This window comes from Sarcophilus harrisii, chromosome 1 (assembly GCF_902635505.1).
Source record: "Sarcophilus harrisii chromosome 1, mSarHar1.11, whole genome shotgun sequence".
NCBI classification, from domain to species: Eukaryota; Metazoa; Chordata; class Mammalia; order Dasyuromorphia; family Dasyuridae; genus Sarcophilus; species Sarcophilus harrisii.
The window spans coordinates 289,903,897-289,926,803 of record NC_045426.1 but is presented as its reverse complement, the minus strand read 5'-3'; the positions used below and the strand labels follow the sequence as shown (position 1 = coordinate 289,926,803).

The window sequence follows — 22,907 nt, the reverse complement described above, 5'->3', positions numbered from 1 at the left end:
TTTGAATGCAGATTATTAATTTTTCATCTGGAAATAAAGAAGTCTCAACTTAGAACTCTATATATAGTCATCAAGGAAGCAAAATCAGATTAAGTCTGAAAGCTTCTCACTTTTGATCCACTCTTCGTCCTAAAATACTTCTTTACAGTAGCCATGTTTCCATATCAGCACACAAAAACCTATTTAACCTAACCTATGAAAACAAGCTTCTGATTTCAAGAAAATGAAATGTATTTCAAACAAAAGATATCCTTTTCTCAGCTCATACATTTCAATTTGGGGGTTGGAAAATGTACTCAGCGCATTAAATAGATAACCCTCTCTTTAATAAGCCAGGTAAGATCAAGGTCTCATGACAGTGGTGGGGAAAGAAGAGAAAGGGAACAGTGTTTCAACAATTCTAGAGATGGTACTGGATGCTAGGTGAATATTCTGGCCTCAGTGTGGTGCCAAGAGTTCAGCCCAAGAGTCAAAGCACCAAGTAGTCCCTGCATGTTCATGGGTTGACACTGTCAAAAGCTTCATATATATATATATATATATATATATATATATATATATATATATATACATACATATATACTGACTATAGCATGACTAATGATTAACAATAACTCCTGAGACATCCAACACATCTTCATAACAAACATCAATATCCTAGCACTACTAGGACTTATCATTGCTGCAACCAGAAAGTCAGCTCAATTTGGCCTGCATCCATGACTACCTTCAGCCATAGAAGGCCCCACCCCTGTATCAGCATTACTTCACTCTAGCACCATAGTTCTTGAAGGTATCTTCCTCCTGATCCGATTCAACTCTGTTATACAAAACAACCAAACAGCCTTAACCATCATACTCTGCTTATCACAACCTTATTCAACACTATCTGTGCCATCGCACAAAATGATATCAAAAAAATCATAGCCTTTTCCACATCCAGCCAACTTGGTCTAATAATGGTGACACTAGGCCTAAATCAACCACATCTAGCATTTCTACACATCTGTACACACACTTTCTTCAAAGCAATGCTCTTCCTATGCGCCAGCTCTATCATTCACAGGATTATTCATATCATTAACATCTTCTGCTTATTCCAACTCCAACTCATCGGTATGGAAATAATTTATATTTATCCACCAGAAGAAATCCTCAAACTCCCAGAAATTCCATTCCCCTGAGAGAAAAAATGAACGAAAATCTATTTTCCCCTTTCATCTGCCCTACTGTAGGCATATCTACTTTACCTATTATACTATTCCCCTGTCTAGTTTTTACAATACCCAAGCGTTGACTACCTAATTGAATCCAAATTCTACAAATCTGACTTATCTGACTCATCACCAAGCAAATAATAATACATAACAATCTTGGTCGAACATGAGCCCTCATGCTTATAACCCTCAATCCTATTTATTGCAACCACAAACTTTCTTGGACTCCTCCCTTACTCATTCACCCCTACAACACAACTCTCAATAAATATCAGCATAGCCATCCCCCTTTGAATGGGAACAGTGGTACTAGGTTTTAGCAATAAGCAAAAGCTTCACTTGCCCACGTCCTACTACAAGGAACTCCAACACCTCTAATCCCCATACTAATTATCATCGAAACAATTAACCTGCTCATTCAACCACTAGCTCTAGCAGTGCGACTAACAGCTAATATCACTGCCCGCCACCTATTAATTTACCTAATTGGCTCAACTGCCCTAGCACTCATAGCCATTAACATAGTACTATCATCAATCACACTCATTAGCCTTTTCCTCCTCACAATACTAGAACTGGCCGTAGCTATAATCCAGGCCTACATCTTTACCCTACTAGTAAGTACAGGCTTACATTTGGCAGAAAAGATAATGAGTTCTGTCATGGGCATGTTGAGTTTGAAATGTCTTTGGGATTTAGAGCTGAAAGAGATCTTGGGGGTCATTTGCTCATTTTACAGATGAGGAAAATGAAGTCCAAATAGGTTATCTTTTATGCAAGGAACAAGTGGCTGGACCAGGATTTGGATCTAGGTCACCCGACTCCAAACTGAGCACTCAACTAGAAGTTAATGATGTGAAACTGGAATTCAGGAGAGAAATATAAAAATCTAGGAGAAATCTGCATAGAGATGATAAGTGAACCCACGGGAGTTTATTTCCCTCCATCTCCCCTATTCCCGACCTTAGGAAGAGAAATGTAAACAAAGAAGAAAGGAAAGCCCAAAAAAGAACCTTTGGCATACATTGAGGGTGGGACATGGATAATGACCCAAAAGAATCTTAAATGAATTAGTTTCCAGGCCAGGAAAAGCCAGTGAAATTTTCTGAACGACCAAGTGACAAAATTATATTCTCTGAACTACTCCCACACAATCTGACCTTCAGGTAGAATCTATGCAAAGGATGGGTTGACTAGTGTCAGCAATGTGCAGAGTAAATACTCTCCTGTCTCAGGAATAAAAAAGAATAGATAATTCCAAAGAACATGAAAATGGAGCATTTGGAGCTTCATAATCTGATGTTAGCTGAAAAAGACCAGAAGCAGAAAATATAGTGTGAGAAACAGAATCAAGATCAAAACCAGAGATTTCATAAGATCTGAGAGGAGCTTGGAGAGTGGGCAACATCCTAGTTATCATACTAGAAAGATTTGATACCAGGGGACAAAGAGAGGTTGAGCTGGAAAAGTAAACTGCAAAGCAAACATGCTAAACTGCATGGCCTTCTGCACATTAAAAGCCTAGTCATAGGTTAACTAAGGCCCATTTGCCCCAACCCCTATAAGTCAGGCAGTAATTGGAGCTGAAGGCAAATTCTTATCTAGGGAAAGAACACTTAAAAGGGTCCAAATTGGATTCCAAGAAAGCAAAAGTAAAAGGCCAGGCCAGATAGAATTTCCAGAGAGAAGCAAGATCCAAAAGAGTTAAGAGAAAAATGAGAAGTCAGAATCTGAAGCAAAAAGCTTCCTAGAACATTCAGTGAAATGTCTCTGATGCAATTTGCCTCTCCAAAGCATTATAGCTGTGGCCTGGGTTCTCCACCTATTTCCTACTCCAACATCTTGGCATGTTCACTTTATACCTCCTTATGATTCAGTCATGTTGAGATTGTGGGCTCACTGGCTAAGGCATGTGCATTTGGAAAATGAATTTAGTGTCTGAAAAATGTATTGAAAACAAGCAAAGTAAGGAAGATCAATTGATAATTGTCATATTCAAATCAAAGTTTTATTTCTGGAAAGGATCTGAAAGGTCATCTAGTCCAGCACTCATTTTTCAGATGAGGACATTGATGCCCAGAAGGGGTAAGGTATCTGGATGAAGCTTATTTGGTCATTAAGTGGCAAAAGTAGAATTTGAACACAAACCCTCTTCTCACTATGCCAATCTGGAGAACTAAAAAGAGAATGCACTTTAAGATAGCAGCAATATCCATGGAAAGAAGAGAATAGAAACAAAAGATAGTTTAGAAAAAGAACTGTTGGGGTAGCTAGGTGGTGCAGTGGGCAGAGCACAAGCCCTGAAATCAGGATGACCTGGGTTCAAATCTGGCCTCAGACACTTAACACTTCCTACCTGTGTAATCTTGGACAAGTCACTTAACCCCAATTGCCACAGCCCAAAAAAAACCTGTGAGGAGATTGTGGACAATAGCACTCAAGGATCACAAGTCAATCATTTTGTTATTCTCAGACATGCAAGCATGAAGCCTGTTACTACCTGCAATCACAAGCAGTGGATCTGGCACAAGGAGTAGTATATACTCAGGTTGAGAACCCAGAAATGTAGGTCTCTGTCCTTACATTTGATTGCTGTTGTTGGGCAGATTTATAGGAACCAAGTGGGAGTAGGAACCATAGAAACAATCAATAATCTAGTGGTGGGACACACACACACACACACACACACACACACACACACACACACCCTTATCGAGTACAAAGGCTTTGTGATCAGTTTGTAAAATTGATTTTGATCAAGAGAACCTTGAATGCCCTGCATATCTGGTTTAGATGAAGCCAGCTTAAAAATTACATTCAATAAAAGGACAGGGGGAAATAGACCAAAAAGTAATTGGAAACTAAATAATCTTATCCTAAAGAATGAATGGGTGAAACAGCAAATATAGATACAATTAATCATTTCATCCAAGAAAATTACATAATGAGACAACATACCAAAATTTGTGGGATGCAGCTAAAGTGGTAATAAGGGAAATTTTATTTCTCTAGAGGCTTACTTACATAAAATAGAGAAAGAGAAGATCAATGAATTAGACTTGCTACTAAAAAGGCTAGAAAAAGAGCAAATTAAAAATCTCCCCAAAAATACCAGATTTGAAATTCTAAAAATAAAAGGAGAGATTAATAAAATTGAAAGTAAAAAAACTATTGAATTAATAAATAAAACTAAGAATTGGTTTAATGAAAAAACTCACATAATAGATAAACCTTTAGTTAATTTGATTAGAAAAAGGAAAGAGGAAAATCAAATTTTTAGTCTCAAAAGTGAAAAGGGAGAACTTTCTACCAATGAAGAGGAAAATTAGAGCAGTAATTGGGAGTTACTTTGCCCAACTTTATGCCAATAAATTTGATAACCTAAGTGAAATGGAACATCAACAAAAAATATGGATTGACCAGAATAACAGAAGAGGAAATAAATTACTTAAACAGTCCCATTTTAGAAAAAGAAATAGAACAAGCTATTAATCAACTCTCTAAAAAAAAATATCCAGGGCCAAATGGATTTACATGTGAATTTTACCAAACATTTAAAGAACAATTAATTCTAATATTACATAAACTATTTGAAAAATTAGGGAACGAAGGACTCCTACCAAATTTCTTTTATGACACAGACTGGTACTGATACCTAAATCAGGTAGGATGAAAACAGAGAAAGAAAATTATAGACCAATATCCCTAATGAATATTGATGCAAAAACTTAAATAAAATGTTAGCAAAGAGATTACAGAAAATCCCCAGGATAATATTCCCTGACCAAGTAGGATTTATATCAGGAATGCAGGGCTGGTTCAATATTAGGAAAACTATTAGCATAATTTACTATATCAATAACCAAATTCACAAAAAACATATGATTATCTCAATAGATGCAGAGAGAGAGAGAAAGAGAAAGGGAGAAGGAGAGGAAGAGGTTGAGGGAGAGGAAGAGGGAGAGAACTGGGCTAGGAATCAGGAAGACTACTAAACCCCATCTGCCTTAGTTTCCTCATCTGTAAAAATAAGCTGAAGAAGGAAATAACAAGCTACTCCAGTATCTTTGAGAAGAAAATCCCAAAAGGATGATGAAGAGATGGACATAATGAATATGAATATTCTTCTTGGAACATCAGAAGGAAACATGAAGAATTGAACATGATTGAATAATGACAACAACATAAAAATCCAAAACAATTGGGTGAAAAACGAAAGCTGTAATCAATTTGTTGCTCACCACACATAACCAATCATTCTAACAGTTTGTTCAGACAGAATTAACTTGAATCAATCAGGGATTTTAGCACCAATGAGGCACAATTTCTTATAGGCAAAAAATAAAAATTTAAAAATGTACACAGCAACATGTTCACTGGCCCTCATCAAAGTTATTATAGTTGAAGTAACTGTCTGAGCAATAAATGATTTGACTGAGCGTCTAAAAATTATAGGGCCATCCTAGGTGGTCTACTTTCAATCAATATTAAATAAAGCCAGCACTCAAAGTCAGAGAGGGCTGGCCTTGGAGTCAGAAATACCTGAGCTCATCTTATTTCTGGTATTTAATAGCTTTATGAACCTCTCAGTTTCTTTAACCTTAAGAGATTCTCTAAAATGAGAAGTTCCAGATGAGTTAGAAACCCAGCATCATAGAGTTCCTCATACCCACAGAATCACAAGTTGGAACCAAAATAAAATAATAGTTAACTATTTATGAGCCTCCTGAGTTTGCCTAAGCTTTGCCTAATTTCCTACAGGACTGTGGGTTGTAGTAATTGATTTTCTGTCTTACACTCTGATTATTCTCTTTGGTGACTATAAACTAAATAATAGCATGGGGAGTACTAAGCAGATTATAGCATGTCAACACTAGACTAATTAAAGGAACAAAAGAAAATAAGCCTGTCCTTTAAGTCAGTGATATACATTTTGACACAGTCCCCATTCATTTCTTATTTATTTCATATGAGTCTGACTGTCAATCTCTGTTAATGTCTAGGGAATTAAAGTAATGGTTTTCTTGATGGAAGGAGAAATCAGTGTATTATCTGAATGCTCACTTCTCATCCATTGGTTTTTCTGACAATGTGACTAGAACTTAAATTTACAAGTATTACAGAGGATAAAATGAGATATTTGTAAAATACTTTATTTTGCAAACAAAAGCTCTCTAAAAATGCTAATCATTATTATTATTGCAAAATATGAAAATTATTATGAAGTATTTTGCAAGTCTTGAAAATATGATACAAACATCACTTTCTTTTCTTTTCTTTTCTTTTTTCTTTTTCTTTTTTTTTTTTTTTTTTTTTTTTTGCTAAGGGAACTGGGTTTAAGTGATTTGCCCAGCATCACACAGCCAGGAAGTGTGAAGTGTTAAGTGCCTGAGGCCAGACTTAAATTCAGGTCCTCCTCACTTCAGGGCTAGTGCTCTATTCACTGCACTACCTAGCTGCCCCTAAAAATCACTTCTAAATATTGTCCTAGTATGTGAGGATTTGGTTATGATGACTCCATGCTGAAATTCTTAACTTTTTTTTGTGTTGTGACTCCTCTGGCTGGCTGATGAAGCTTACAAATTCTTTCTGAGAATAATGTTCTTAAACACAAAAAAATAAAATAAATAGAATTAAGGAAACAAATTAATTGAAATAAAGAAGTCATTTTTTCCCATCCAGGTTCATAGGCCCCCTGAAATTAATCCACAAACACACCTAAAAATAGCCATTCATCTCTCTTAAATCAAAATTTTGCAAAATATACATTTGATTGTAAAGTCATAGATATGGAAGGAACTTTAGAGTTTATCTAGCCAAACCCTCCCCTCCACACACACACATTTTATAGATGAAAAACTAAGACTTATAGAAATTAAATACAGTGTACATAAGCAGAATGTGACAGAGCAAGGATTTGATATAGGTCCTCTGAATCCAAACCCAACATTGTTTCACTCACAGAAAGTAGCTTTTTTTCCTCCACAAAATCAGTGCATCACAAAATAGAAAATCTATTACAAATAATATCTTATTACTATTGGCAGGGGAGGGAATGAATGGGGTGGAATAGTCAATACAGTCTTGGATACCATTGTCAGGAAAACAAAGAACTAGATACCTTTGTCAGCAAAACTGGCTATGTGATGGGGTCATTATTTAATCTATCACGTGAGAAAGCCTGCACCAGGTATTTACCAGATTCTATTGGAATAATAGGGCAGCTACATGACCCTGAAAGAGCACTGGATTTGATGTCAAGAAGATTCATCTTCCTGAGTTCAAATCCTGCCTCAGAAACTTACTAACTGTGTGATCCTGAGCAAGTAACTTAACCCTGTTACACTCAGTTTCTTCCTCTGTAACTTGAGTTAGAGAAGGAAATGGCAAACCATTCCAGTTGCATTACCAAGAAAACCCAAATGAAGTAAAGAGTCAGACACAATTGAACAACAATGAGATAATGGGATATTGAATAGAAAGTGTTTTACAAACCTTAATTCATTATGTAAATGCTAGTTATTATTATAGTTGTTATTATTATTGGTGTGTGTAACTGAATCTTCTCCTTTTCCATCTTTCCAAATACAGGAGCTAACGCCTCAGCCCCAGACCAACTGAGTTTAGCATTAGCCTGGAACAGAGTAGACATCGCTCGAAGCCAGATCTTTATTTATGGGCAACAGTGGCCGGTATAGTGTATACATCTTCATCATCTCATAGAAATGCCCCCTAGGTGGGCTTGAGGACTAATTTAAGTAGCCTCTGGAGGGGCTCAAGAAAACACTGCACGCTGATTTGAGGACATGAGTTCTTGGCTGCAAGGGAATCTGTTGATAAGTTGCTTTGACTAACACAGGGTTCCTTCTTTGTCTTTAGGGAAAGATCCCCATCTAGTGGAAGCCTTGAGCTTGAGTAAAACTCCTTCTTTTGTGCTAATTAATATCTGTGCCTGCCAGTTTTCAGTTTTCAGCTCTCTGATTTAAAAAAAAAAAAAAAAAAATTCTATCAGTGAAAATGAAGATTTGGAGAGGAATTAATCACTTGTCTTTGAGGGTGGGAGTGAGAAAGAGGTTGGCAAATTCTAGACCCCCCAGGCACTCCTGTCCTACTTTATGCCTGGGTCACACAGAGGAGACAAAGAACACATACCAAGATGGCAAGTGCCATCTGGCACTACACAGCACAGCACATGGTCTTCCGTGTTTCCCAAAAGAACAGCATGAAAGGAAACTGAGTTTTATATAACTGTTCTTGGGTTGTGTCCCTTTTTGTAACTGGGGTTGGGGGAGAGCATAGGAAAACTGGGCACTCAGTATGACCATTGCAGCCTTGGGGAAGGGCAGAGAGGAAAGGAAATGGGGAGTAGACAGATGATCTGAAATAAACCTGTGCCTAGAAACAAGCACCATTTCAGGGGTTTTTTTTGTTTTGTTTTGTTTTTTAATACTCACTTTATCAGAAAGACAGTGCTTAGGTTGATATTAACAACCTGTTCTCATCAATCAAACTAAGTGAATGATACCATTATTTGAGAATACAAAAGAATTTATTTTAAAAAAAACTTGAGTGGCTTGGAAGGGAAGGGAGTTTAATAAACTATTCCCAAAAACAGGTTATTTTTTGTTTTGTCAGATAGGGTCACACCACAATCTGCCTCATCTCCTTCCAACAGGGCCAACTTGTGGTCGCTTGGATTTGGTATGTTAAAACTAATATACTTCTGGGCTATTATTAGGCACTATTTTGATCCCTGAAAAAAAAGTGACATACAGTAGATACTAGCCTAGGAATCAGGAAAGCCTAAGTTCAGATCCTTTCTATGACACATATTAACTATGATCACGGACAAGTCATTTAACTTTTTATATCGACTCCCCGATAAGATTTCATAAGATTATGAGGGAAACAATGTGTCACAATGAAAAGAACAATGAATTTTAGTCAGAGAGATCAGGTTCAAATCCCAGTTTTACCATTCCCTACTTTTGTGACTTTAGTCAAATTTCTGGTCTCAAGTTTTCTTATCAGTACAATAAGCAAGTTGGGTTAGATAATCTCTAAAGTTCCTTGGAAATACAAATTTATGGTCCTATAAATTATAGCAAAGTTGCTGATCTGCATGAGGGAAGGAATTTCCATACCAGGAGTCCCCCGCATTTGTGAAATCATAAGTCTGGGAAAAAATAAAAAGGAGCCCTGGTTGAGGTGAAAGGAAGCATTTAAAATGTTAAGTACTTCCTTTGAAGTTACAAAGAATGAAGGGAAAGTAGAAAGAGAAGCTTCTCTAATTCCTCTGCTTCTTTCAACCCATAGCTCACCCAGGAATGAGGCAGCAAAAAAGATGGAAGTGGGGCAGGCAAACCACTATATTCATAAAGTTTCAGAAGATTATGGGAAATTAAAGTGACTCTTTCAGGGTAACACACCTAGTAAGTATCTGAGGCAGGATATGAGCACATGTTTTTCTGACTCTAGTCCTTGATTCATCAGTCAGATATTATTTTTTAGGTGGATAAGTGGCTTCCCAAGAATTGGCTACCTTATGCCAGTACAGAGCAGGTTATCAATATCAAGAATTGACTCCTGTCAATCTGTGACTTGATTTGCAGGTGGGGTCCCTGGAGCAAGCAATGCTGGATGCCCTAGTGTTGGACAGAGTGGATTTTGTGAAATTGCTCATTGAGAATGGAGTAAGCATGCATCGTTTTCTCACCATCTCCAGACTAGAGGAATTGTACAATACGGTAGGACCAAGCTAAGGCAAATTTTTTCTCTTAAGTTTCTTGTTCTGCCTTCTCTACATTTCTATACTGATAAGATGCATGGCCCTTTACACTCACCCTCTCCACTTTTAATCTTTTCTTTCTCTTTCTCACCCACTATGAACATAACCTGGGTATATAATAATAACAAAACCTGAAATTTTAGAGATTTTTGCACAGAATTACCCACAAAACCCTGCAAGGTAAGTAGTATGAATATTATTAGACTCATTTGACAGATGAGGAATCAGAGGCTGAGAGAGCCTGAATAACTTCATTTAAGTTATACATTGGTATAACTTAATGGCCAATTAATTTAGCCATGGCCAAGCTTCTCTCTAACTGGATATCCCACTAACTGGATATCCAGTTGTATATCACAACTGGATTATAACCCAGGCTTTTTAACTCCAGTGTTCTTCCTACTAAAGTCACTGAACTGAATTAAGGAGGCCATACAACAAGACCATACAACTTCTGAGTGTTATAGTAAATCTGATCATATTTCCATCATATACAAACTTGAAATGTATTGAAACCAGAATCTTAAGGAAAATTTTGTTATTGAAAATGTAAAACTATACTAAGGTTTTGGGACTCCCCATATGCTGCTTTAAGCTTTGAAAAAAATCATTTTTACACCTATTATCTCATTTGATCCTCACAATAATCCATGTATTCCCATTTTACTGGTGAAAAAACTAAGGCAAAATAACTGAAGGAAGCCAAGATGGCCTATCCAGGATCAAACAGCCATAAAGGGTTTGAAGCAGGATTTGAACTGAATTATTCTGGGGGAGGGAGGAGCAGTATAAGTGACTTACCTAGGGTCATACAGCTAGTAAGTATTAAGTGTCTAAGACTGGTTTTGAATTCAAATCCTTCCTGATTTCAGGGCTTGCTCTATCCACTGTGGCATCTAGTTGTCCCAAACTGAATTATACTTTACTCCAAAGTCTATTTTCCTGTTTATTTGCAAGTAGAAGGGAGAACTTCAAAACTAGAATACAGTTTATCTTCTTTAAAAACTGAACCAGCATCAATTGAGATCTTAACAATTCCTCAGGCAGTTGGAATTTTATAGCATCTGGACATATGCTATCCCATTTGGTTGTACAACAAATCATGGGAGGTAAAAATAGGGTAGATACTATTGTCTTAGTGACTTTGCTGAGGTCATTCAGCTTAGTGGCAGGATCAAGATGTGAGCCCGGATCTCTGGCAGCATGGTGCTTTGAAAAGAGCACAAGGTTTGAATTCAGAGGAGTGGGGTCCAAATCTCAACTATGGTTCTATAATATGATCCATGTGTGGCTTCAGAGAAATTATTTAAAATCTTTGGGTCTTAGTTTCTTTGCCATTCTTTGTAACTCTAAAGCTTATCTTTGATATATAGCAGATGCTTAGTAAATGTTTGTTGTCTTGACTTGTAAGATCAGTGGCTTGGACTCATTGACCTCTGAATTCCTTTCCACCCCTAAATCTATTCTTCTGGTAGTCTAAATCTACCGTTATTTCTTTTCAACTCTACATTGTCTCTCCATCTTGCCTTCCTGATGAATATCACTGCTAGATAAAAACTAGTGGATTCTTTTGTCATTTTCAGAGACATGGACCATCCAATACTTTGTACCACTTGGTCAGGGATGTCAAAAAGGTAAGACACCTCTCGACAGCAGGTCGGAGGCTCTGTCCTGACTGCTTCATGTCATTAGAAGTGGATGAACTCTGTTTGCATGGGCTGCCAAGTCAGAATGTATTCATACTGCCCATAACTCCTTTCCCTCACTTCATTTCAGATTGTAATTGTGTCCGTGTCAACTGACTCCTTTGCCCCACATTGCAGCAGCGGCCAAGCTTCTCTCTAAATGGTTTTAGATGCTTTTCTGAATATAATGCTTTGGCTAATAGAATTATAGGCTGTCTTGTATCATGTGGATTTATGCTGTTAATAGTATTTTTCCATTTATCAGAATGCTAGTCTCCATGTTGTTGATCTATTCATAGTATTTATCTTGATTTGCTGAGCCTTAAGAAATTATTGTAGTTTCATTTCTGCTATATTAAATATAATGTATTGTACTCACATCTAGAAAGATCTAGGAAAAGTGGGTAGTGGAAAACTATCAATGCTTCAAAATAATTCATATTTCTGTTGGATTTAAGGTTTAAGGAGTGCTTTTATCCCAATGATATCCCATGATCTAGATAAGACTATCATTATTATTCTTATTTTGTGCATTAGGAAACAAGTTAAATGACTTGACCACAGTAATGCAACTAGGAAATATCTTAGCATGAGACTCTAGCCTTCTGACTTTACATTGTGCCATGCTTGTAACTCAGAATCACAATTTTTTTAAATGAAAGAGTCTCATGCAGCAATCTAGTTCAACTATTACCTGAAAAGAATTATTATTATAAATAATAAATTATAATCATATATATAAATAATATGTATTAATTAATATGAATAATAAATATATTATTATTATAAAGTATTACAACATACCCAACTGGTCTTCTGGGTTGAATCATTATAGTGTTTTGCATTCTTCAAAACACTTTCACATTTGAGCCTTGTCTTGTTTTGTGTAATCCACACAACAGAAGCTTAACTGTTATTGTCCCCATTTTACAGAAAAGAAACTGAGAAAGTAAGGGTTGGATTGACTTGATCAACCCCCAGTCACAGAATCATTCATTTACACTTGAAAGAGATGTTAGAGATCATTTGTTAAAGTTCAATCACCTCATTTTATGGATGACAAAACTGAGTTCACAAGAGGTTGTGACTTGTCCAAAATCACATAGATAATAAAGAAGAGCCAATCTAGGACTCTTTCCTTTAGCAATGGAGGTAGGACTCCTATCTCTTAATTTAGTGCTTTTTCTACTACATCATATCTATACAAAGTCATTAGCTTCAGTCTTCCAGAATTATTGGAATCCAGTGGCAAGACTTTATTGTGGCATAATGGATAAAAACCTGGCCTCAGAGACTCAAAGACATGGATTCAAGTCCCATATCCAATGTACTGGCTGTGATGCTAGGCAAGTGGCCTAACTTCTCAATAGTCTAGGTAGCTCCCTAAAAATAAGTTGCAGGGGAAATGCAGAATTGTATAACGGGGACCCTTATACCAATGAAATCACAAGTTCAAATTCTGTCTCTGTTCCTAGAAGAAACTCATAGACAGTTTGAAAGCTGATGTGGTCCAGTGGTAGATGCCTTGGCCCTTATATAAATTTACCAAAACAGAATCTCAATAAGATGATACTGATTGAAGTCTGTATAGTCATAGTGTTCCCAATATTGAGAATCCATACTGGTCCATATTCCAGTCAAACTGAGAGATTTTCTGGGGTTTTATTTTTTCCCCTATTAGAATACAAGCTCCTTAGAGAAGGAAGGTTTTTTTAACTTTTATTCTTCAGTACATAGCATGTGCTTAATAAATTCTTGTTGATTGATCAGTTGAAAGACCTGGCCTTTCTCTCCCAAGTAAAAGAAATGGGAGGTCTTGTGATACCCCAAAAATGAGTTGGCATTTTAGTGAGATTAGCACTAGAGTAACAACCCTGAGAAAGTTCACTTTCTCTTGATCAGTGCTTTACTCTAAGGCCATCTTTAAATAAAGACAGAGGCTAAGTCCGTGTCCCTTTAGAATCATTGGATGTCACATATAAACTAAAAGCCATGGAAAGATCTATGCTAAAGCCAAGATGATAGTGAAGCCTTATGCTCCATAACCTTATTTCTGATGTTACTCTAAGAAATAAGAGAGAACAAAACCCAAAAATTTCTAAAGCAAAACCTTTATTATTTTCCTATACATCAAGCAAACTCATGGTGGTCTAAATGATTATAGTGAAGTTATATCAGTCATCACTCTTTCCTTTTCCCATATCCCACTCTTTATAGTAGAGCTTAACTGTTCCCTAGTGGTATGCATGTCCCAAGTTGGGAACCCAACTGCTTTAAGCAATCCTGCAGGAATTAAAGTTAACATCAAAGGCAAAAGGATTATTATCTTTTACTATCTATCATTATCTTTGCTTTTTTTTTGGGGGGGGGGTCTGACATCTGCTGGTCTTGTAACATTCGAGAGCATAAAGTCTATCTGGGTTTAAATTTCTCCTTTTCTGATAAAACAATCTCTCCTAAGAATGATGCAACTTCCTATGGGGTATCCAGAATGGGGGTGTAACATTGACCTCAGAGATGGCTTGGGACCACATTTTTGGTGATGTGACTTTGTGTGGAATTGGAGTACTCTCCCACATTTATAGTTTAGTCGTGTCTCATATATTTCTCTCTTCCTTCTCTAGGAAGGAGGGTGATCTGTAAGAATTTAGTTTTCAAGCTAGGGATTTTGATGATCACATTCCATGTGCCATTCCACACCCATACCCAGTACAACTCAGAAATTTGGAAGACTCCACTGCCTCATTAAAACCCCTCCAGTATATTTAAATTTTTTTTTCAGTATATTTAAATTAAATAGTTCTCCTCTTGACTCTTGACCCAGTATTCTATACATGCACGCCTCTGCTCACAAGAAGACTGCAATGTCTTTTCACTAGTGCCCTCATCATATTTCACTGTTGTTCCCAAAATCAAAAGGACATTATGTAGTTTGCTTTTCTTCTTAAGCAACATTCCTCCAAGTGTTACAAAGTAACAAAGTATTTGTGCTAACTACTATTGTCTACAATAGTGTTAGTTGGGGAATCAAGCCACTATTCATTATTGTTATAAAGAGACAACAGCCTGCATGACACATGCATATGTAATAACCTTTTTCTTAAAGAAAGCCATGATATAAAGGATCAAGGCAATTTTTGGATAATTTATTCATTTTGGAAAGAAAAATGTAAAAATTTCAATTTGGTATCACCAATATACTGAGCATAATATACCAAAGCTAATACATCATTTGTGAGCTTATTGTTTACAGTTTATAAAATGAGAATTTTATATGATGAAAGAAGGAAAACAATGCAGAAAACCTTGAATAGGTGCACTTTGGTCTCAATATGGCTCCCAAACATAAGATTTCCTCTCCTCCATATGTTTTTTCCTCCACTGTTCTGGCAGAGAGCATTGAGCCAGATGTAGAAGAGCATCTCTTTTCTCTCCTACTTCCCATTATTACCATGACATTGTTCTTTTTTTAACTCCACAATACAGTCATCTTTTCTGTATGTTTTCTCTCTATAATAATAAAGGGGGAGGGGGGAACTAGGGTTCTCACTCTTGGTATCATTGCAACTCTAACAAGGCAGGCAAAATCCACTGTTGACTTTTCATCTGGAAAAAAAGTTACTATTCCTCTTCGGAGCATCACAACTTTCAAGTTGGATTTCTCTCAACTTGTGTGGGATGGGAATGAGCGGGGTTGTTCATTAGCCCACTCTCCCCTTGTTACCACCTAATAGTTCCTAAAGCATGCTTGGATCATTGCTGTTCTTCAGTCAGTGAAGTAGCAAGCAAGAAGAAAGGGAGAGAAATGGGAAGAAATTGCTATTTATAAGAATGGGATGGAAGAGAAAATAGAAGAGATTTCCTTTAAAAAAAAAAAAAAAAGCTGAAAGGCCAAGAGAGGGGACTTTAAACACATTGATAGGTCATCACAAATCACCAGGAAAATTCTCTCTGAAACTGATCTGAATCAAATATAAAGAGTTGTTTTCATATAATTAGTTTCAAATTTTAAACTAATTTCTATCAGTGGAATCTATGAAACAACAAAAATGATATAGCAAAGAAAATATAATAATTTATATAATATAAAGCACCTATTGAGAATTTAAAGCAGTGGAAACTAGTTATATTCCCAAAGTTGTTTTCATGCATAAATCCATTGGATGCTCTGATGCACTCACATTAAAACCAGAGTGGCCCTAATCCATCTTCTTTCCTAAATTTTTTTTCTGTGATATATAATAATCTGGTACCTTAGTAATTACATGTGCTCATGTGGCTCTGTATCTCTGAAATACTCTTCTGTGTCTTAAATTAAATGTGCTAACATCTCCAATCCCCTAAACCCCCATCACAATGTCAATTTTTTCCCCAAAAAAAGAGTAGTTTAAGAGTATTGTATGAAGAGTAACCCTCTTCTATCAGCCTTATGGAGGCTTAGAATCAGGGAGGTATTGAACTTTCAAATCCTAACTCTGACACTTCCTAGCTGTGAGACATGGAGCAAGTCCTCTAAACTCTATGTCTCAAACAACCAACTAGGACTTGACCTCGATGTCCTTTCAACTGTAAATAAAATCCCATGATCCTAATCATAGGTGAACTGCAATATGGATTGGTTGCACTATAAGCTCTCATAAATCCTTCTTTTATTTGCAAATAAGAGGTAGTTTTAAAACAAAATTCAAAATTCATTATATATATATATGTATATGGAAACTGAGTCACAGAACTTTGCAAAAGGACATTCAAAGGGTCACTTTAAGCTGGTCTTTTAGTTAAAGACAGATAGTGGTACAATAAACAGAGCTTTGGGCTTTAAGTCAGGAAGATATGAATTCAAATATGGCCTCAGACCTTTATTAGCTATGTGATCCTGAGCAAGTCACTTAACCTTAATTTTCTCTTCTGTAAAATACTAGAACCTACTTCCCAGAGTTGTTGTGAGTATCAAAAGAGATAATATTTGTAAAAATTCTTATCACAATGCCTGATACATAGAAGGTGCTTTATAAATGTTTCTTCCCTTCCCACTTAAAAGATCATTCCTAAAATGGCACCCAGATTTTCTCTTTTAAAATCTAACTGCAGAGCGATCTCTCAAGCTATGTTGAAATGGCCTAAATTGATCTAGGTGCCCAAATGACAGCTAGAAAATGCAACATTTATAAAGAGATAATACCATCTGTTTTATGTCATAAAAATCCAGAAATAGGAAACAGTAGTGACCAGAAAATAGCATTGAATTATTCCCTCCAAAGTGTTTATAAGAGTCAGGCAGAATCTGTTGAGACCAGGCCCATTATTAAATATACAGTTCTAGAATTTAATTGAACACCTAACTTGTACAAGTATCAGTCTTTTCCCTCAAGGAGTTTATAATCTAAAAGATAAGACCAGAGGAGCAATATAAACAATGTTGTAAAAGCAGGATTGATCAAGGTACCTTGGGGAGCTGATATGGAAACTAGTCTGCCAAATGCCTCATAAAGCTCATAGTCTAAATATTTAATAAAGGCCTTGATTGAATTGAATAAAATTAATTGTATTGTATTGAATTGGATGTTTATTTTTTAAATAGTACATCCTGAGATTCTGTATATTCTGAGTATATCTCAGTATCTTCTGAGATAAGAATGGATAAATTCTGATATAACTCAAAAGAATGTAGACTTTCTTGTTTAGGGAGCCACATTATAAATTATATTTTTAAAAAATTTCTAACTTAAAAAATATCCCGTTAGAATAAATTGACTACCAAAAGTCTTGAGGGTATTATTATATCTTATTAATACCCTAGTTGATATAATGAGGTAAATTATAATTTTTGCACTTTTACAGACAAGATGGAAGAGACTTATAGTACCTGACAAAGAGTTCCATTATATCCTTTCTCTCCTACTCCCTCCACATACAGTGAGATTAAATGGGACTCCATCAGTTTCTTCAAATTTATTCCTTTGAATTCTAACCCAGTGGCCCTTTTAGTAGAGTTCAGCAAACCCTGATCCCAGGAAATCTAAAGTTGTTTCCTGTAGCTAGAAAATCACTTAGCAGGTGAGGAAAAGATATTGAGAAAACATAAGTTGTAACTTTTTTTTATTAGTTTTATGGAAAATACTTCTTTCTGACTTTCAGGAAAGATCCCATTGCTTCCACTGACAAATATTTCACATATCTCATTCTTTGCTAAATATATGCATATTTGCATATGCAAATGTATATATGCATGTATGTGGATATACACATATCCACCTATAAATATAAACATTATATAAGGAGATGTGTGTATGTATTCATGTATATACATATATACATGTATATATGTTTGGTAAACAGTGAGATGTGTGCCAATGGAAACAATGAAACTTTTCCTGGTAGTCATTAAATTAAGATTTTTTTGTTAGTCCCTCATGGTTTGGTATGGCTTGAAGCAGGAAGAATAGATATCTCTTTATATGTACATCTTCTGTAGTCTAATGGTGAATATCCATGCATATGTACATAAGTACATACATGTACATGCATATATGTATATGTATGTATATATGCATTAACATATGTGTGCATGTAAAGAGTATTATAGATTAAACCTCTTTTTTTTCATTTATTATTCTTCCACTCAACATTCCACCACATATTATCACACCTCTAACAACTTTCATTCTTCAGGGTATTCCACCAACATAAATATTACCACTAAGTCTTTTTCTTCAAGCAAAGAACTGATCTTACCAGTGAGCACTGTAGATAATCTTAGCAATATCCTAAAATAGAAAAGTACTATTACTATTCCACAAATATAAATTCCCCTAAATTTCTTGTCATTACTATACATTTTCTCATTTGAGCCTCACAACCATGTGATTTATAAAACAAAAATTATTATACCTATTTTTACAGATGAGAAACTTAAGATTAGAAAGTGTAAAAAGGTAAGTTGCAGAATCAAAAAACTGGAATCCAGGCAGATGTTCTAGATGCAATACTCTAGGAGGATTAGTCCAAATTCTTTCTATTATACTACCTTTAAAATTGAATAATCTGTCCTTTGAATATTTTAATTTAATTTAATATTCAATTTTAATATAAATATAAATGTAAAATTTGCAAAAAATGAAGCACCTTTAAAAGATGAACAAATTAGGGACCAAAAAGGCAATAATTTTAGAAAAAGTTTTCTGAGCATTCCCCCCCCAAAAAAATTACATTTTATAAGCAATATTCAAAGCTTAATCACAGAAATCTAGGTTAATGTAGACTACTCATTTCCCTAATCTAAAAAATGAATCTGAAAAATTGAGAAAAGCAGACAGACCTAAGGGCATAATGGCACAATAATAACTAATTTTTATACTTTTTAAGCTACATAGAGCACTAGCTTTAAAATAACTCTATAAGGTAGGCAATGCAAATATTGTTTATAGATGAAGTAATGAAGCTCACAGAGATGAAAGACATGTGCCTTTAAGTCATATAACAACACGACACAGTGGACAAGAGTGCTGGGTTTAAAGTTAGCAAGACCTAGGTTTTCATCTTTCTTCTGTATGACCATTGACAAACCACTTAACTGCTTAATGGCTAAGTTTCCTCTTCTGCAAAATGAGGATATCCTTTGGTAACTACCTCATACCAACCCTTGTCCACCCCTAGAGAGAATATGAGTGAGGATAACAACCAGACAAGTCACAGAGTAAATAGAGAAAACAGTAGAGAGTAATGAAATGATAGCCATCTCTTTGGCTACATCACTTTATTTTTGTCCACCTGACTCTTGCCATTGGAACCCAGAAGTAGAAGCAAGGATATATGGAGACAAAATTGCCAGATTCAGTCTGGACTGTTAATATGTACATAGTACTTCATGTCATTGGCTTAGAACACAGTAGTCCTGAGGTCAAAGGCTCGATCCTAGTCCATTCTAATTAAGTTTACCTTATTCCAGATCCAGAAATAGAATCTTTAACCCTGATGAGCCACTCCTTAAATTTGTGTTTTTGGTTACCAAAGAACTGGGTAAGAGTGTGATTGATTCATTGAAAGTATACCACCACTACTTCTTAATTCAAAGCATATTCCATACAAATAGAGAATATCTTTTATACCATTTACAATCCAGAGTAGTCAAAGATCCCCTTGGGTTTCTTTAACTTAATTTTGAAATAAAGTAAAAAGATCAGTATCAAGTTGATTAAGTTCCTAACTACGCTTTCTACCTAACTCTTAGGTAAAATGATTCATTAAAAGACAAATGTAGGATTGGCTGCAGCCTTGTTTTATTGGAAGATACAAGTTGTCTTATTGTTCCAAAGTTTGTTTAGAAACTATGCCATGTAAATATTATTTAGTCATTTTGTACACTGCGACACCATAGCCATTCCTCAGTGAGGAATCCTGGAATGATAATCTCATTCTATTCAATTAAGAAAAGGCCTGAGGAGTTCATCTGGGCCCCTTTGAAATTCACCATTGTATCAGGGTTTCTGACAGATGGAATAAAGCCAGCAGCTGACAACAAATCCTAATGGCTAAACCAACAAATCCTAATCTAGGAGAGGTGGAAATTTCCTTTGGTTTTATGAATCTCCCTTTTGAAGGAGAAATAAAGAAAAGCAGAAAAAAATAAATAAATGAAAAAAAAAAGAAGAAGAAGAAGAAGAAGGCACGTAAGCCTTATCTAAATATTTTCCACTTTGGCATTCATTGAAGTTAAATAGCTAAATGAGACTTCCCAGTCACCAATCACTTATAAATATTATCCTTTATAGGATTTAAAGATGAGAAATCTCCCCTATGATAAGAAAAATAAAGATTCCACAGAAAAGTATCCCTCTCATTCTCTTCTCTTTTTTGGTAACCCCTACTTACTCTCTATACTTCTTTTAGTGTATGTAATTATTTTTAAAATACCATTTGCCATTTCTTTTATGTCATCTGAGGATATATTTTTCTGACTTTCTCATATTCTCTCCCTTCTTTCTTGAAAAAGTTACCACTTTTGTTGATTTTCTTTAAGTAATTTCCAAAGTTAGTCATATGCAGCCACCACCCCAATTCTGATTTAAGCTTTAGTTTAAACTAAATCATCTTTAAACATAAGTCTTCATGTAATATGTGAAGGAATAGCTAAATGATCTCTGAGTATTATTGACAAACAGCTATCCATAGAAAAAGGATAATGAAACTGACAGAATATCTAAAACCTTTCATCTTAATGAATGGGTAAATGAGAGAAGTAGAAGCACTGATTCCACTAGGTAAAGAGATAACATAGAGGGTGGATTGCTATACCAGGCAAATGAAAGAGTCCCAGGAGACCAAATTGTACTGACAGGAAGGGTTGGGAGAGGAGGAATGAAAGTGACCTCTAAATCATGTCTTCTCCTCATGCTTCTTGTGCTGCAGTGGTGTGTTTTTCTCCTCAGTTGAAGACATTGAATTCTGCATTTTGATGTTAATTCCTGTTACTGCCAACAATTACTGCATCTTCTTATTTAACTTATGTCTTCTTTCCAAGAGAGAATATCCAGGTTTCGGTTGGATCTATTTTAAGGTGAATTAATTAACCAGCCTAATAATACATTCAAATGTTTCTTTTTTTGTTATTATTAATTTTACTGTAAAAATAGTTATAGAGAATGTGGTGCAGGATCCCTAATAAACCAATTTGTCTTTTGGATTTGTTTGTTTCCACTTTTTTTTTTTTTTAATTCATTCCTGCCCTAGGGGAACCTGCCTCCAGATTACAGGATAAGTTTAATCGACATTGGTCTTGTGATTGAATACCTGATGGGAGGAGCTTATCGTTGCAACTATACTCGAAAACGCTTCCGGACTCTCTATCACAATCTTTTTGGACCCAAGAGGGTGAGGAGATTAACTCTTTTCTGTTTTGTATGTAATGTGATTAGGATCTTGTCCCTATCCACCAAGATGTAGATGATTTTTCTTCCCTTACTTTCAAAGATGACCAGGTTAAAAGGGAGCAATTACCTCTCTCCTGAACTTCTTGGCCACTAACCCAAGGGAAACAGCTAATACTTCCAAATCAGGCTGAGAACAAACAGATTTTTTAATTGTGGGACAAATTACCATCCAATTACAAGCCTATAGGGAATGGGCTAAAGAACTGTAGCCATCTATATCCCAAAGAGATATTAAGAAAGGAAAGGGATCTACATGTGCACAAGTATTTGTTGCAGCCCTTTTCAGTGGCAAGAAACTGAAAACTGAGTGGATGCCCATCAGTTGGAGAATGGCTGAATAAGTTATAGTATATGAATATTATGGATTACTGTTCTATTTAGAGAGACCTGGAGAGACTTACATGAATTGATGCTAAATGAAATGAGCAGAACCAGGAGGTCATTGTACACAGCAATATCAATATTATGTGATGATCAATTCTGACGAACGTGACTCTTTCCAACAATGAGATGACTGATGTCAGTTCTTGTGATGAAGGGAGCCATCTGCACCCAGAGAGAGGACTGTGGAAACTGAATGTGGATCACAACATAACATTCTCACTCTTTTTGTTGTTGTTTGCTTGCATTTTGTTTTCTTATTCATTTACTTTCTTTTTTTGATCTGATTTTTCTTATGCAGCAAGAGAATTGTATAAAAATGTTTATATATGTTGGATTTAATATATATTTAAATATGTTCAACATATCCTGGATTGCTTGCCATCTAGGGGAGGGGGTGGGGGAGAAAGTAGGAAAAAATCTGAAACACAAGGCTATTCAAGGTCAATATTGTCAAATTATCTGTGCATGTATTTTGAAAATAAAAAGCTTTATATAAATATATATAAATTATATAAATATACATTTATATATAAATATATTATTTATATTATTTATAAAATATAAATATATATAAATAAATTAAATATAAAATTTAAATTAAATTTTAAAAATTTTAAAAGAATTGTAGCCATGCATACTAGTCACAAATTTTGAAATCAACTTACCTATCTTGCTGCTACTTGAAGAAAGGTAATTGTTATAGTAGCTGAGCATGTGTGCATGAATGAGTGTGTATGCCCATACCTCTGAGAATAAATGTGAGCCAGTCAGTTTATTGATATGAAGAGAGCATATCTATATTCATTAAATAAGAAAAATGTGGAGGTTGGTATGGATGTTGAGGATTACCATGTATTAAAATTCTATTCAAAAAATACACTAAATAATTTTAGAATACTTAGAG

At 35.4% G+C, this 22,907-nt stretch overlaps 1 protein-coding gene across 5 annotated transcripts in view; it reads left to right on the top strand.

Moving 5' to 3' along the window:
- Positions 1–22,907, top strand: part of TRPM3 (transient receptor potential cation channel subfamily M member 3) — a 617,065-nt gene that overhangs the window by 486,769 nt on the left and 107,389 nt on the right. For 4 of the 5 annotated variants that reach the window (XM_031943675.1, XM_031943674.1, XM_031943667.1 and 1 more), the window contains exons 10-14: positions 7,809–7,909; positions 9,830–9,964; positions 11,589–11,639; positions 21,211–21,246; positions 21,420–21,560. In XM_031943675.1, the coding sequence (XP_031799535.1) occupies positions 7,809–7,909; positions 9,830–9,964; positions 11,589–11,639; positions 21,211–21,246; positions 21,420–21,560 (464 nt within the window). The remainder of the gene's footprint in view (positions 1–7,808; positions 7,910–9,829; positions 9,965–11,588; positions 11,640–21,210; positions 21,247–21,419; positions 21,561–22,907) is intronic. The other variant, XM_031943669.1, reaches the window with a different exon arrangement.